The sequence below is a fragment of the Actinia tenebrosa genome, unplaced genomic scaffold (genome assembly GCF_029948245.1).
Source record: "Actinia tenebrosa isolate PJP-AT-01 unplaced genomic scaffold, QUT_ActTen_1.0 PGA_scaffold8__29_contigs__length_14323225, whole genome shotgun sequence".
NCBI lineage: Eukaryota > Metazoa > Cnidaria > Anthozoa > Actiniaria > Actiniidae > Actinia > Actinia tenebrosa.
In genome coordinates, this window is record NW_028292585.1 from 10,853,957 (window position 1) to 10,871,641 (window position 17,685).

The following is a 17,685-nucleotide window of genomic DNA, read 5'->3' on the forward strand; positions in this document are numbered from 1 at the left end:
ATTGCCATATTGTAACATCAGTTTTATTTTGAGCTGCACAAAAAATGCCATATTTACAAATAGGTTTCCAAGGAGACACCTGGAAAAATTCACCTGGGTGAATTTATCACAGATTAACAGCTATCTCTAGCCAAGTCAGTCTGCTGTCTCCAGAATTCCATTTGAAATACAACAGGAAAAAAAGTCTTCTATTTACAAAAAATGTATGGTACATATTCAGTTAGCATGTCTTTAAGTATAATAATTTCGTATAGGAATCATTTAGGCATCAATACGTGACTTATTCTACTGCCCAATAAATAATTTGTTGCATTAATTGTTTTCTTAAGAATCTTGATTCTTTAAAACTCCAAGAAAATTTTCCTGCTGCCTGGCTACCCTTTTGGATGAAGTCACGTGCAGAAAGAATAACTCCAACCCCACAACTTCCACACCCCTCACCACTGCCTTGACTTGGCATACCAAACCTCTCGAAGTCTGCTTGTGAAGACCAGAAAGCAGTTTCGAAAGACTTCATACCTGGACCCATCATTGTTTTTATGATGTTCAGACACTTAACCATATTAGCAATAACTTTTTTGTCAGGAATCATCTTTAAACCATCATCAAACAGGAGTTTCTTGTTAGATAGGTCAGCAACTGCAAGCCCCCAGTGCATACCATTCATGTGGATTGGTACAAGGATCAAACTTATTTCCCTGAATGCAGGTCCTAACTCTTTCTGGATCTGACTCTTGATGAACTCTTTGTCATCACTCTGCAACCATGTAAAGGTCTGAGAAGGAAGGTACAAGACTTGATTGGTGGCACCTGCATCTCTAATGAAATGCTTTATGATAACATCTATTGTGAAATTGTCTAAATATCTTTCACCAACTAGGGTGGTGAAAGATTTGACATCAATTGATTTACCATCAATTTGGAGAATGGTCTTCTGCAGTTTTGTATCCCACAGAAGAGATTGGATTTTATCAATTTCATCTTGGTTCAAACCATCCCATGGGTCATGAAGCCATCCCTCTTCTTGTCGTACCTCCCTCTTTAGATTGGCAATGTCACAAAATTTTTTTAGAAGATAAACACTGTGTTGAGAAAATGTTCCCAAACCACCAACTTTAACAGCTGATGCATTCTTGCATAATCTTTCTGCTTTATCAACAATTGTCTTGGGAGGTCGTAACAGCAGAGTACATGGATCTGTATCTACAAACTTTCCAGAAACTGGCACAACATCTGCATATAAACCATTGTTGGCAACCTTTGGTATCTTAAGCTTAGCCAGCTCTCTCCGAGTTACAGTGGATGTGAAGTACACTGCATGAGCATCAGACTGGACAACTGGTTCACTTTCGCTAGTAAGGTCTATAGCTACAGGTTTGGTTGCGGCTTTATTAATGTGTTGTGATTCTGATTCTGAGGGGGCTGCATCTGTTTCCAGGGCATCTGAATACTCATCATCCTCTAAATGGATTGTGTCTGCTGATTGATTTGCTTCTGTGGAGGCTGACCCTGGACAGGAATCACGGTTGCTTTCCCATTCTGCATGACGGTATGTGAAAGCCAATCTTGGGTCACTGGATGAGCTTACCTTCATGCCTTTATCCTTGATAAAAGTATAATCCATGGCATCTTCACCAAAGATTTTGGTAAACAATGAAATCATTTCATCAATCCACTCCACGTCATCTCTACTCCAGTTAACATTCTTTTTCTTCCACCCACAGCCACGAAAGTAGAACACACATTTTGCTGCAAAAAATACCAATACTCATTTACCTAGGCTACATTTTAATGTGTAAATGCTTATAATTAAGAAATTATAGTGCTAATAAATTTAATTTCTTGACATGCTTGTGAGGGTTTCCCTAGGAGTTGTTTGGAGAAACAGGGGCTAATGGAGATCATATTGGAACAGGAGCCCCTGAAAGTAGTGCAAACATTTGTATTAAATTTTACTAACAACTCAATATTGTGATGGCTACTTAATACCATTTCCACTAGAGCACTCTCTTGCTTTGATGAACTGGTACCTCAAGAAAAGCATGCTCTCTGATAACCAATGGGTTAAGATTTGAGCAGCTTCGGAGAAAAAGCAGTATGTGTTAAATTAGGTGAGCACTAAAATGACTATTTCGTATTATTCTAATTTACTTATATACCTGATTCAGTTGCTCCTCCTTTGTCATGACAAGTCGCTCTTGAGTACAAAGCCCTGTGTACTTTATGCGATGCCTCAAATCCTTGGTTGGAATATCTTCTAAAGGATCCATGCAGTCGCAACAACATGGGAGCGTGATCAATGGTCAAGTGACCATAATCCCCAGTTCCAAGAGACACACCAAACAAATGACGTAAGCAACGGCCCCACACCTTGCACTAATTAAACAACAACAATCAAATAATAATAATAAGTTTTTCATGTCATAGAATGTTATATTTCCTTGTGTGTGCAAAAATGGAGCAAGTTTGATTTTTGGCCTGTACCACAAATTATTGATGAATCATAGTGCATGAAATTGCTTTGCCATATAATAAAAAAGTTCTGTCTCCTTATGTATAAAATGGAAAGCAAATGAATTTGCATGCATCCTTTCAACTAGCTACAAAGGGTTGAAGGTTTAACACTTGAGCTGCAACAACATTGAACCAACCTTTACATCAAACACATCAATTTGTTCATCCTCCTCTCCATCAAATTCTCTTAAGGTCTCTGCGATATTTGACCATTCAAGGAAAACCTGTAAGATGATCACATGTTATAAGTCATGAATTGTTTGATTTATATTAACACAAATTATTAAAATACAACACATTAATTTATTAGAAGAAAAATAAATAAAAATTAGGGTAACCTTGCGGAAAAGGTTTATCTGTGTTGTTGCTGCAAGTTCAGCAAAACCTTCATTGTGGTTTGACTGTGAAAAGGATGCAGGATTCTTTTCCTTTCTTCTTTTCTTTTTCTTTGGGGATGTTGGTGTGATCTTGTTCTCACAGGACAGATAGTCATTTTCAAGTTTCTCCAGTTCTTTAGACCAACTTTCCTTGGTTTCCAGCAAAAACGTTTTAAGAACTACAACAAAATAAATGAATACAATATTATTCACAAAGACAACACCCATTTATAACACTCAAAAATAATTTTTGAAACTTATCAAACCTAAGACACCAGGCCAAGAACTGCACACTGCTCCCCTCCCAGGGAAAAATAAAAATAAAATTTAGTAAATTCAAAGACTTACTTTTGGTATCATTTAATGAAACGTCCTGTGTATGGGTACCAAAAGCTCTGGTAAATTTTCCTTTAACCAGGATATCCTCATTTAGGTACTGGGATAGAAATAAAAAGAAGAGGATAAAAATAAAGGAAACATCTAATATTATGCTCTGTCTCCTCCTCTTATTCTATTGGCAATATTGATAGCCATTGATATTACCTTAATAACTTCATGATAAAAAGTAATATGGTGTAAAATGACTGTACTGGCAGCATTTTTAACTCCACTGTAATACTTGGAGACCTTGTCAACTGGCAATGCCCTGGAAATGATGTCATCAATGTTATCAAGGATCTTTCTCTCGGTGGTTCCTAAAAGAAAACATAGATTTGCTTGAATACAAAATTCTTAGATCACCATAATTATACTGTAAATTTAGAGATAATCACTTGGATAAATGAACAATGAAACAGTCATTTCTCAAATTGGAAAAATGTGAAACTAAATTGTTCCATTAACATCCCTTTCAAAAACCTACAAGGAATCTCTGATCATTTTCACATATGTTTGAATATAAAAAACCCTGGAAAAATATAAACTTTGAAAATGATAACCAGTGACATGAAGCCACAACTTAATTACCAGAAAAAGAGGATACACTGATGTTGCTCTTGGTTACTGCAGTCTGCTGTCCTGGCTTGAGTTGCACCTTAATTCTATTATACTCTTGTGAAACCTCTGGCCCATAACCTGCTATTGCTTCATTGCACTCATTGAGGGTACCACATCTATATGCAAACAGGCCAAGAGAGCCTAGCAGTTGTTCTGTGTTTCTCATCTCTTGATGAAGTGAACAGAGACAAATATTGCTGAGATCCTCCTCAAGAAGAAATAGGAGGTCATCCCTGAAACCATTCCAACTGAAAAAAATTGAACCCAAGACATTCCGATGACAATTGATTTTGGTTTTTACTTGTAATATTTAGCTTCATATATTCTAACTAATATATATTTTATGGCCAGAGCCTTTGTCTGATTTGTTTAGCATTCAGAACTTTCGAAACTTATTAGGAATAAAAAAAAACATCAAAAACAGATTGATTTGTTGTTAGTAAAATCTGTGAAACTCTTTGCAGTCTTGCAGTGTTAATTGTTACCTCAACTAATATGTTATGACAGGGGTTTTTTTTACAAATTATTATAGGAGTATATTAAATAGTCAAATAGTTTTTCTTACTTTCCAATATTGGCTTTAGAAGCCAAACATTCTGTGCATACTTCATCAAAAGCTCCATTCCAGTGTTTCAAACAAGCCTACAATAAAGCAAAACTTACTAAGACTGAGAAAATGCATTAGGGGAAGATAAATCATTTTACCCGTTTTGCTGCACAAAAGATGCAAAATTCAACATCAACTCCACGGCCACCCAATACGAAGTTGGAGTCTTTCTTCTTTACCATTAACATGAGCATAGCCTTATAATCAATGGTCACTGTCAATGATAAAATAATACATATTTACATAATAATACATACAAATAAATAATACATACATTTACATAATTATCACAACAATTTCAAAAATTACCTTTGAACTTTATTTTATACATTCTACCATCAACATAGAGACCCTCTTGCTTAATTGTGTTCTTTTCTTTGTTCACCCTTTGAATTAAACTTGTCACTTCTTCCCTAATAGAGAAAAAAAAAGTAGTATGAACACCATGTATGGTAAGAGTCAATTACTGTAATTAGAGTACATAAGTATAAATGAAAATATCCGAGCACAACAAGAGTAATTATTAAACTCATTCATTATTAACCCATGTATTTCTCAATCAGAAAGTGGGTGGTTTGAATGTGCATATTCTTGATTTGTTGCAAAAGCATTATAAAGCAAGTACCTCTTTTCTTGACAGTTAGCAATTGCTAGTGGATAAACAGAAAGAGCACTTTGGCCACTGTCAGCACCATGGCTTGATATGGGCACTATTCCAACAGAAACTTGTTCTCGTCCTTATTAATAAATAAATGAATTTCTACACTAGCACCTTACTTGAGTGAGAAATGTTCAAGTTTTGTCATAAAGTTTGCATGTCTAGCTTCTGTTTCAAAGGGAAAATGCTACTATTAGTATGTGAGAATGATCACTTCTGATTGACTAATAATGTTCCGTTGCATCATTTTTTTTGGAAGTGATTGATCATTCTCATGTGCTATTGTAGTGGTTTCCCTAGACGTTAGACATACAAACTTATTAACTGAATTTGAACTGAATTATATGACAATTAACAACAACATAATTGAATTAAATAAGAGTCATTGCCAGTTAATACACCCATCAATGTTAATTCCAAGGAGGGGGTGGGGTCAGCCATGGGGTGGGGATTTTGACATTTTCTAAAAAAACACTTCAAATTCCCTACACCTGATCAAAAAATAATTGTCAAAAGCATCAAAATCCCCCACTCACAGGGTAGGTGAACATGACAAATATGTCAAAACTCCCCAACCTGGGGACATAATGAACCATTAAAATCCCCACCCTGGGGGCAAAGCTTGTAGTCGAATTCCTGTGGTTAGCCTGATTCCCCCCCAGGCTTGATATTGATAGATCCATTAAGAAAATTTGTATGCACAGTACCTGCCAGAGGTCTTCCATCAAGCTTAAGATTGAATTCAAGGGTGTCTGCATGTTCAGAACCTTGGTGTAGCCTTGATTCCCTTATAGCCCAAGCTAGAACCATTGGAAGACTTACACCATACCCTCTCAGCTCCTTAGGGACTACAGGCTGGATATCAAATGTAGTTTTTACTACATCGAACACAAGCTCTTTCTGGGCTTTCATCTCATTGCTGGTTAGCAAGATGCCTGCATCAATATTTTTCTGTTAAAGAAATAAATGAACAATTCAATCCTATGAAAAGATATACTAAACCATCTTCAACAATATATTGCATTCCAAGTGAATAAACTAAAACCTAAAAGTAAAGAAATATACATTACTCTTATAATATATCACAAACAAAACATATTGACATACCCCACTTCGACCAAGATTGAGAAAGTTTAAGACACTTTGCCATGACTTGTCTGGTAATTTAGTGGTTAACTTTACATAAAGTTGTAACCAATCTGGTACCCTCATAGCGTTGACGAACTGAGAGTGAATATCACTATCGACTATACTTGTGAAAGCATTCTTTATCCCTTGTTTTTTACCAACAACAGCGATCGCAGAAGAAACCACTTCTCTTGCAAATGATTTGTCTTCTTCAGCTGAATACAAAAAGCTGTACCCCAAACTTTTTCCAATACAGGCGGCATTATTTGTAGTCATACTCTTCATATTGTTGATGATGGCTTTTGAGGCAGTTTTTGCTTGCTTGATGCTTATTCGAGGCCCAACCACATTGAAGTCCAACTGCTCGATAACTTCGCATTGTTGCGATATGTCTTTTAGCTTTGGACGATCTGTAAGCCTTGTTGGTTCTTCTGGAGTGGAAGGGGGAGTTTCGTAGATGGGATTTCTAACAGGACTCTCGAACATAGTTTTTCCCGCCTCAGGACTTTGATCAAGATGGCTTCCCGCCATTTTTCCATGAAGAGAGATCGCGTTAATCATTTCTTTCAGAAGCAAGAATTCAGAAGACTTGAAGAACGTAGATTCACCAGGCTTTTTCCGTCTCATGTCTCTCCCAAGAATTCCAAACAAAGTAGCGACAACCACCGAGTCTTTCTTTCTGGCAGAGCCAAACCATTCTAGAGGAACTCGTCTTCCCTCGCTGCATGTTAGTTCTCTTATACGGACTTCGACTATGTCCTCGGATAATAGCTCATACCAGTCGCTAATCATAAATTCTCTTATCCTGTAGCACCAGTCGCTTGACAAGGCATACCATTTCTTCAAGGGATTGAGAGAACGTCCGATAACCTGGTTCAATTGCAGTGGACCTGGCGGTGATCGTTCTGCCGCCATGTCCACTGCTTAGAATTATTTGACTTTCGCGCGAAATCCATTTGTTTATATACGTATATTCCGTTAACCATTAACTTTTTCGTTTTCATTGTGTTTCTTATGTTCCTAAAACTTGTCGATGACATACAAAATACAGCACTGTACGAAAGTATTGACATCAACAACTGAAGACTTAATTGCATTATATACCATAGTATTGTTAACCGCTGATTGATGAGCCTGCTCCCGCTGTGCATTTCAAAGTTGAGTAAAGCTCGTCGTGAGTTGAAAAACAAAAAAATTTTTATTTCTTAATTCACCAATACAGCATATAACAAGGATTTAATGTTGAGATAAACAATGAAATGATTATCGAAGATACTCCGAAACCAACAAGATTGGTAGACTTCGTCATTCTATTGTTACACTCAGTCACTCAATTCGATAGGAATGTGGCTAGCGCATCTTAAATTCTAATAACCACAAAAATATTGGGTTGCTTGAATATTGACGACACCTAATCTAGGGGGAAGCATTTTCTATAAGTAATGTTTAATAAACGAGCAAGAGTGTTTTATCGGGTATAAAGCACGAGCCGTAGCCGAGTGGTTTTAGACCCGATAAAACACAATCTACGAGTTTATTAAACGGCTTAGTAAACTCATGATGTATGTTCTCATATTGTACAGAATTCTTTACGAAATGAATAAATATAATGCTAAATATGTGCTGCGGACATTACATAATCTCAGCACAAATAAGGCTTTTTTTTTAAATTTCCGGTATATTTTTAATACATGTATCTCATACAAGACAGTCATAATTCTCTTTTTGATTGTCAAGACCAACATTTTAGTCAATTCATTTTTTTAAAAACTAATTGCAAAACCTAGGAAAATGTGTTCTGGACTTTACTGTTGTACAGGCATTACACAAGCATAAAAATGAGAATACACCCTATATTCAAAAAACATTTTGCACATTTTTTGTTCAAAACACATCATTCAATGTTTTACTGCCTGATAAGTTAATCTTGCTTTAGAAAAAAAAATTCTCAAGCAATTGATCTTTTTTCTCACATTATGCTCAGTTTACATGGAACTGCTTAAAATTCATACCATATAAGTCTTATGTGAATATAAATGTAGCTAAAATAACATAAGAGACAAATAACATACCAGTACATTAAATGTATTTTACCCTGGGCAAGTAAAAAACCCACAAAAAAGGCCAAAAGCCTTTAAGATAAGAAGATTTTTTGTCGGAAAAGGGAGAACATGTATTTGGCATAAAAATGTACATTTATTTTAAAGTCATATTATAACTTCATTGATTGGGCTTCCTTTGGTTACACTACTGACATATCTAAATCAACGATAAACACCAAGAAACTCACTGTAATCTAAAACTGGTGATGTATCTGAATATCACTACAGTACATAGTATCTTCTTTACTACTATAATAGATCAACTTTAAACTTGAATTTTAAGGCAACAATCCAGATTGTAATAATGTCTGTGCACAACAGTATTTTAATTTCCATGTAATGTCTGCAACACATTGTTTCACACTCACAATCCCAAATTATAATCATCTTTTTTTTACATTATTAGGCAGACAATGTTAGTCCCTAACAATGTAAGAAAATACATGTATATTTGCTTACTTTAAGCAACTTTTAATATTCACAGGAATCGAGCTTTTAAAAGGATGAATCAAACATTTGGTTGTCTTTCTTTTATGTCTAAAACAAGCTTTAAAAAAGTATTTAACAGCCTTCAAGATAGAAATTTGCCTTTTTTTAATTAAGCTTATTTAATGAGGAACGTCTGAGGTACTGTTTACGTCACTTCCAACACAATAGCTACATGTATTACAAACTAAAAAATGGCATCTTTAAATTACTTTAAAAATGTAATGTCCACAATGTGTCATGGCCAATTGAATATCTCTGCAATAAAAAGAGATAGCAAAATTAAGGTATTGGCCATTATTTTTTATTTACAATTTAACATTAAAAAAATAATTACTTTTGCCTTCTTCTTCATCTCTAGCAACTTGTATCAGTTGGTCTTGAGGACTATCATATGGTTGTTGTATGGGACTGGAAAAAGGGAAAGATCTTGGCATCCACCAGAGGTCACACTGATAGGGTACGTAATAAGCTAATTAAACTTGATTATTATACAGTAATTTTTGCTATTTTGCATGATCATTCAGAAAATGACATAATGACCCTAAACGTGATCCTTGTTGAATTTTTAGAAAACCTTAATGTAAAAATTCATTTTATATTGTTCCCCTCTTGATTACAATATTTAAATCGAAAACCATTTTGAAATTTGGAAAAGGGTTAATAATGGTAATTGATGTGAGTGGAGTGCAATTTGGTCTGAAATCAAACTCGCGATTACAAAATCGCACGACCTGCGTAGCGGGAGTGCGATTCGTAATTGCAAGTTTGATTTCAGACCAAAATTGCGCAATACGAAGTTCAATTACCACTTTTTTATATCCATGCATTTTGAAATCTTTTTTGAGACGTTTTTTTCCACTCAAACCGACATATGACTTACAATCTACAAGCAGTCAATTCAAACATGCTGTCTAGAGAACTTGTTTATACTGATCAAACAATGATTCTCATTTTGAAAACCAACACTTTCAATCCAAAACTAAAATGAATTTATATAGGACTAAAAGTTACATGTATTAAGCATCATTTACTTACATTAAATAGCAAGACAACCCTGCCCAAAAGGGTTGTAATGAACTGGCTGTTGTTCATACAGCCAATGCTAACTGCTTGTATTTTACGAATCTGTTCAACATGTTAAGATCACACTTGTGCCGAGAAAACAGCAAAAATCAAAGGTTGTTTAGTCCTTTGGTTTTCCTTAAGTCACGTAGCTCAGCAAAAATCTTCTTCTTAAGAAAAACTTCTTTTAATGACTGTATATTTTCAATGTGTTTTATGCGTTATGTAAAGATTGAAAAGGAAACCACTTTCCACGATCAATCGCCAAGACGTCACATTCAAAAGATGCCGATTGTTTTCCCCACTGTTTTTGGCTGTAATATCTTCAACTTACTTAAGCAGTTACTTTACAAAGATGCTTTTGACAATTTTAAGTGCTCAGTTGGTCTTTTTAAGTCCTTTTTACAGCTTTTTAAGTCTTTTTTTACGACTTTTTACGGTAAGATCGTTTTTCAGAAAAAAGCCGTGGCTTATTTTTTTCGCAAGAAGCGGCGAGCTCAACACTCAAATGGATTACTTAATATAATTGGCTGGAAAATGACATGTCTCTCTTGTGATTGGTTCATATCAGATGATGTGCAAAATCGTGCAATTTAGAGCTCAAAATCGTGCAATTTAGGCTGAAATCACTGCTGCAGGTAACCAATCAGATTGCAGGATTTGCTTGTGATTTCAAAATGGATGTAATAAGTAGAATTATGAAATCTTTTTTAGTTTCCAATTTTCCCATGAAAAATTGGCGGGAAATGATACATACAAAACCATTAGCAAAAACAAACTTCTTCAAATTAAACTACTTTTTTGTTTGCTAACATTTTGCCATCATACTTTCAATATTAAAAGTAATAAGAATTGCCCAAAGTGTTTTTAGAATTTTGATTTTTTTTAGGAGAAATAGTTTAAAATATTTTTTATGATAATGCTAAGACTGACAATGACATCACAGATATTTTAAAATATCTCTATACCAAATAAATTAGCATTTTACTGAAGTGGCACAGCTTATATAACAGCAATAAACATTTAGAAGTTCACTTTGCTTCTTCTGGTGCTGTAAAATCGCTTTTTACATTTTTCAGTGACATCACCGCCTATGACATCATCAAAAAACTAATTCCTCAATAACTCTGATCCTAATAATCAAAAATTTATGCAAGCTGTAACATATTACATGGGGAATGTTATTGCCTTTCAAATTCTGTATTTTGTTTTAAATCAGTGCTTAAACTTTTTTAATGAAAAATGTAACATTTCATTATGACATTATAATGACATCCATTTTTGACAATGAATAAACCAAAATGATACTCTACCCTTAATCAATACACTCTGAAAATTTCATTTCATTAGATGGAATATTTTTGAAAATATGACGGATTTGTTTAAAAATGACAAATTTTATCTGATTGGTTTTGACCCCATTTGTGCCAACCGTGATTCCTTTTCGGGAAAAAAAAAAAAAGAAAAGCCAAGTCCTACTATTAAAAAGAATCTTTATGCCATCTGCAGTAATCAAATTGTGATATAATTTTTTGCCACAAAACCTAGCATTTATTTTACAAAATTTGGAATATGGAAAATGAATTTAATGAATTTTGGCTATACATTTAATATCCATATTTTATAAAACTTGAACAACAACTTAATAATATATTGTATTTCGTCTACATTTTTGACATTTATTCAACCAAGCTTCAAATTTAAGCCACACTATTAAACCTTATGATCTTAAGCAAGCACTGAAAGCCATAAGTAGGAAATTCAAGTCAATGTAAGAGAATACTCATGCAGGTTAACACATACAGTATACATGTATGAGGAGACATGCCGCTTTCAGGTTTTAAAAAAGTAATAATAGCGGAGCTTCCGCGGGAGCGGAGCACCATACTTAAGAAAAAATGGTTAACCATCAAGTTGATTTTTCATGGCTTCCAATGCTATGACTATCAATGACTAACATGTTTCTTGTGTATTTGATGTCTCCTGTGTATTCATATATAGATTGATTCACTTGAGTGATATCGACTAAATAGGCACTAAATTGCGACTATTAGTTAAATAACTATTTTGTTTTTATTTCACGTGGATTAAGTCCCATCACTCTATTGAATAAAATTAAACCAAATATTCAACTGTTTAAACTGTTCAAGCTTGTATGATTATTCAAATGAGCTTAAATTTGTGTTGCTGAGAGGTGTTAATTGTATAAGACCCTGTTTCACTTTAAAAAGCTAAAAATATTCAAACACATTTACAAATGCCAATTTACTGACAAAGAAATTCGTCATTTTGTGTTTGACATTGCATTTTGCATTATTTTCTATTTTGTCTCAGTTGTTCTTGTCAAGTTTAACTGAATGTAAACTTTGTTTTTCGAAAACTTTTATGATTCGTGAATTCCGTATCTTTCTCAAGCATGAAAACAGATGAAAACAGCTAAAATCGAATCTCAAAATCTAGTAAGTTATAAGTTTTCAAGCTTATCAAAAAGTAGTTAAGGCTTATATGAAAGGAATAAAAATAAAAATATTTTTAATTTTTTATGTAGAATTAGGATAAGAAAGCTATTTTTTAACTGATGACATAATAATATTTGGTTTTTTAACATTTATTTTCTTAATTTCATTGCGGTAAAAATACGGTTCTTCATAAACTCTTCATATGGACACAGGTAGCCCAAGCTTGGTTTCTGTGGTGTCCTGTTATAGGAAATGTATGGAGATTCATCAAAAATTTCAATAAAATCATTAAAACGTGAACTAAAGCCTCGAAATTTTACCCGATCATTGAGAAATAGCACTTCTTTCGCTCTGCGTGGTTATTTTTTGAGTTTAGCCCGTTTTAAGATTTTTTTCCCCACCAGTAAGAAATAAGAGAAGGTTGGAAACTCGAGTCCCAAAAGCGAACCATCACGGGTCTTTGAAACCTCGTATGTCTTCGAATTTTCTTTCCAGCGCCACATTTTAGTCATGACCCTTCTCTCACATCCCTATAGAACCGAGAAAGTCACATTAGAGATTAATCTTCGCGTCTTTAAGCCATGAAATTTGCCTGTATTCACATACTACCTCGCTTGTTCTGACCCGTACTTGGAGCTCACTGTACACCAGTTCAACGGATTTCTTTCGGCAACCGACCCGAGGTCACGCCGGAAGAAATACTTTTGTATCTTAGGCCGTTAAAAAATACACTCACCATAATTTCAAAGAAAGATTATAAAGTTATAAATTATAAGTTAAATACTTTTGTATCTTAGGCCGTTAAAAAATACAGTCACCATAATTTCGAAGAAAGACTATATCCAAATCCAACCCGCATTTACGATATGAAGACTTCCGGTGTGACCTCGGGTGGATTGCCGAAAGAAATCCGTTGAACTGGTGTACAGTGAGCTCCAAGCTAAATTTAAAAAAAAACCACACAGAGCGAAAGAAGTGCTATTTCTCAATGATCGGGTAAAATTTTGAGGCTTTATTTCACGTTTCAATGATTTTATTGAAATTTTTGATGAATCTCCATACATTTCTTTATAGCAGGACACCACAGAAACCAAGCTTGGGCTACCTGTGATATGGATAACCAAACATTGTCATGTAAAAGAAGTATAAGTACAGCTTTACAGCTTTTGGGGCAAATGTTTAGTCAAATATGTTTAAATAAAAATTTTTTTTTTAAAATGTAAAAGTAAGCTTATATGTTGCTCACCTTTTCTTAAGGAGTTTTCTAGTCTGTCTTATGACCTTGTCCATAAAAAGTTAGGAAATCTCCAAAATTTGGATTTTAGTGAAAGACATCTAAAGTTAAATTTCACTAAACTTGACATTTTATTTTATTTGTTTGTAGTTATCTTTCGTTTTTCAAGTAAAATTAAACAGGAATTCAAAGCGTAAGAATGTCGGCCATGCAAAACATTGTAGAAGAATTTTTCAAGACCAAAACTAGCCCCTGGGGTGGTTGGTGGGTTTGTGTACATGTGACAAAATTCCTAAGTGGGAGAGTACTAAGGTCTAAAAAACAAAGACCCTGTGTGAAGAAAACAATGTAGTGCATTTCGATTTTATTTATTCACTTCATGGTTTTCGTTATGGGGGACATTATCTTCATCTCGATGGAGAGAAAAAATTGAAGATTTTTTGCCAGATTTTATTTTCTTATAAAATCGTATCTAAATTGTGCTACCTGTGTTGTTAGGAGCTAAGCTTTTAGGCAATGCCTAAATATATATATTAGATCAAATTTTAAAAACTTACAAGTTGCTCTGATGCACTTTTACTCTTTGCCCATGGTTTCTTTTTCCTTTCCTTTATGGTTTTCTTTTTTCTTTTTCTTTATATTTTTACTCCAATCCAATTACATTTGTTTTTGGATTTTCCTATTTTTATACTTATTCTTCTAACAATCATCAAAGAACAGAGTACCAAATGACCAATATGTTACCTAACTTGATTAGCATTGCTATTTTAGGTAGCAAGTGGTTCCTAAAATTTTTATTATAATTTTCAAAATTGTTAATAATTATTAATTTGCAAATCAGAGGGCACAAATAAATTTCTATTGTGTTCTGTTCTGTTCTGTTCTGTTCTGTTCTGTTCTGTTCTGTTCTGTTCTGTTCTGTTCTGTTCTGTTCTGTTCTGTTCTGTTCTGTTCTGTTCTGTTCTGTTCTGTTCTGTTCTGTTCTGTTCTGTTCTGTTCTGTTCTTTTCTGTTCTTTTCTTTTCTTTTCTGTATGCTATCCCATCCCATCCCATCCCATCCCATCCCATCCCATGCCATGCCATGCCATCCCATGCCATCCCATGCCATGCCATGCCATCCCATGCCATGCCATATCATGCCATGCCCATCCTATCCCATGCCATGCCATGCCATCCAAATGCCATCCCATCCCATGTCATCCCATGTTATGCCATGCCATGCCATGCCATCCCATGCCATGCCATGCCATGCCATGCCATGCCATGCCATGCCATGCCATCACATGCCATGCCATGTCATGCCATCCTATTCCATGCCATGCCATGCCATGTAGTGTTTTATTGCTAGAGTAAGAAAAACAACTACTTTTCGTTTTACAATGTTTTGGGTTAACATTTGTTATAGATATTTGACATCCAGTTCAATCCTTACAATGACAGTTCAATTGTAAGCTGTGGAGTAAAGCACATAAAGTTCTGGACAATGCTTGGAAATGCCTTGAACCCAAAGAAAGGTAGGACGTTTGGTGCAACTGCTTAGGTATTTTAATTTGCACTGGCATTAGAAAGGAAAAATATATATAGAAAAAAGAAATGGTAATGAAATGAAAAACTTGTCATCGCTTATCACAACCGCAAGTACAGCAGTGGCACAGCTCAACAGGGTCGAACTGAGAGCATGAGTCACCTCTGGCAGCCACTATACAGTCCATGTATGACCCCGGAGCACAGCTCTAACCAGTTTGAATTAGCTAGGGTTGATTTGAGAGGAGGAAGGAAAAACCGGAGGACCGGAAAAACCCTTGGATTCAGAAAGAGAAACAACCAACTCAGCTCACATGCAGTGACTGGGATTTGCACCCCAGACCTCAGAGGTGAGAGGTGAGCTTTTTACCACCACGCCATCCTGACTCCCCAGTGGGCGCTATTTTCCTCAGACATTTCTGATCCCATATTCAGCAAAAACTCCAATATTTGATCATTTTCTTTAGTGCATTGGTTTGCCCAATGATTTGATCACCTCATTGGACAAATTACACTGGAAGTTGCTAACGAATTCATTTTAATAGACAATTTCTAAGATCTGCAAGTGCTTTTGTAAATATTGCAGGTGCAGACATGAAAATGAGGCATTTTGGGCAGTGTTTATAGGAAACCTTTGCAAAACATAGAGTTATAGGCAATTTCTAAAACCCTTACAGAAACTATTCATTTAAAATGAGCTATATACTGCCAGTATATTATTTTCAAAATAAAAATTTAATAATAATCCTGCTCCTGAACTAAAAGAAATTTCAAACGTTTCATCCGTTAACATAATTTCAAGGTTTGTATGTATTTTCAATAGAGGGCATGATATCTTGCCCAGAAATGCCTTTTTCAAATCCGAGCATGCAATACTTAAGGCAGCGCTCATGCATCTCAGAAAAGATCGATCCACACACTGCTCTTAGAGCTTGTGTTGCAACTTTAAAGTCTAGGCGAAGTTATTGATGAGCATTCTATGTTAAAGGTATCTTTGGCAAGGCTGGAGAAATCCAAACTAACTTGTGTCTTGCATTTGGTCCTAATGATGTCACATATTCTGGTACCTTGAGTGGTGAAATCTATAAATGGAAAGGACAAAACTTGGCTGGTTCAATACCAAGTGCACACACGGTATGCAGCAAGTTAAAAATGTTACTGCACTTGACTGTTTTCAATGCAATGCACTGACTAGGGTTAAACAGCAGTAGAGTAAGACAGTGCCAATATTGTCAATCAAATAAATTTTTTATAAAAGTAGTTACTGCATTTGACTGTTTTCAGTGCAATGCACTGACTCATTAAAGTTAATCAACCGCCAAGCGGTTGGCTCAGTTGGTTGGGCATCGGACTTTCGTGCGGGAGGTCGTGGTTCAAGTCCCGGCCGGACCAACACTCAGGGTTTTAAAATAACTGAGGAGAAAGTGCTGCCTTTGTAATTACATCTGCAAATGGTTAGACTTTCAAGTGGCTCAGAAGACCACTTTAAATGGCGGTCCTGTCTCTCCACACTCATCATTACTAACCAACATAGGAGGGACGTAAATTTAAAAAAAAATTAATTTAAAAGAACCACTGAGGACATAAAGAAACCCTGGCAGTGACCACCGGGCCTCAGTGCCTCCACTTCATACTAACCATCTCTCATGCTTGTAAATTGCACAAAAAACATCATTCACTTCTCAATGTAAAGCACCTTTAATTATATTCATATAGAAAAGGCTCTATATTAATTCATAAATCATCATCATTATCATTATCAGCAGTAGAAGACAGTGCCAATATTGTCAATCAAATACATTTCTATAAAAGTAGTTACTGCACTTGACTGTTTTCAATGCAATGTACTGACTCAATAAGTTTAATCAGCAGTAGAGGAAGACAGTGCCAATATTGTCAATCAAATACATTTCTATAAAAGTAGTATGCAATGTACATGAAAATAATATTTATTTGATTGATTATCATGGTAGTTAATTGCCAATTAACCTTTCTGGAGTTTTCCATGGTTAGGGAACTGAATTCTTTCTTTAGTACTTTCAATTTGCTTCTTTCCTTCCTTTATTTTCTTCATCATTTTTTCTTTCATAGAATCATAAAATACCTGTTTTGCTAAATATTTTCAAAAAAATAATCATGCTTTCAATTTTCCTCAAGGGAGCTGTGTTTTCTATCTATGGAGGATCTGATGGGTATGCAACTGGATCTAAAGATGGGTCATTCATTCTGTGGGACTCTGACTTCAAACCAATTGCTAAGATTGACATGGTTAATACTCTTGTGGGATATGAAGGTACTTTTTATATATTAAGCTCGCAACAGTCAAAATACATCTGTTTACTTTTAGACTTACAGGTGGTTAAGACACAATTTCATCAATGATAACTGCTGTTTCATACTCTGACATGTAGAAACTGTAAAACCTTTATAAATAAACAGTCTGAAAAAGGTTTCATTCTTACTCATGTGGTGAACTGAACAATAGTAACCTCAACTTGTATAGTGGTATAATAATATAGTTGTTTGATATTCAA

The 17,685-nt window shown here is 34.9% G+C and overlaps 2 protein-coding genes across 3 annotated transcripts in view; one reads left to right on the forward strand and one right to left on the reverse strand.

Moving 5' to 3' along the window:
• The window catches only part of LOC116305603 (echinoderm microtubule-associated protein-like 6), a 44,787-nt gene that overhangs the window by 6,766 nt on the left and 20,336 nt on the right, over positions 1–17,685 (forward strand). Inside the window, exons 3-6 of the mRNA XM_031715549.2 lie at positions 9,230–9,328; positions 15,033–15,141; positions 16,140–16,285; positions 17,309–17,444. Coding sequence (XP_031571409.2) covers positions 9,230–9,328; positions 15,033–15,141; positions 16,140–16,285; positions 17,309–17,444 — 490 coding nt within the window. The remainder of the gene's footprint in view (positions 1–9,229; positions 9,329–15,032; positions 15,142–16,139; positions 16,286–17,308; positions 17,445–17,685) is intronic.
• On the reverse strand, positions 2–7,443 carry LOC116302070 (uncharacterized). Of its 2 annotated transcripts, none has more exons than XM_089024057.1 (13): positions 6,260–7,443; positions 5,860–6,103; positions 5,120–5,231; positions 4,804–4,907; positions 4,593–4,708; positions 4,453–4,529; positions 3,858–4,135; positions 3,435–3,586; positions 3,240–3,327; positions 2,853–3,070; positions 2,652–2,738; positions 2,160–2,376; positions 2–1,749 (listed from the first exon to the last, which is right to left on the reverse strand). In XM_089024057.1, the coding sequence occupies exons 1-13, from the start codon at positions 7,193–7,195 to the stop codon at positions 281–283; spliced, it is 4,098 nt and encodes a 1,365-aa protein (XP_088880183.1). In that variant the 5' UTR covers positions 7,196–7,443; the 3' UTR covers positions 2–280. The 2 variants fall into 2 exon arrangements, with proteins under 2 accessions (XP_088880183.1, XP_088880184.1); XM_089024058.1 differs by lacking the exon at positions 2–1,749 and adding an exon at positions 1,768–2,079.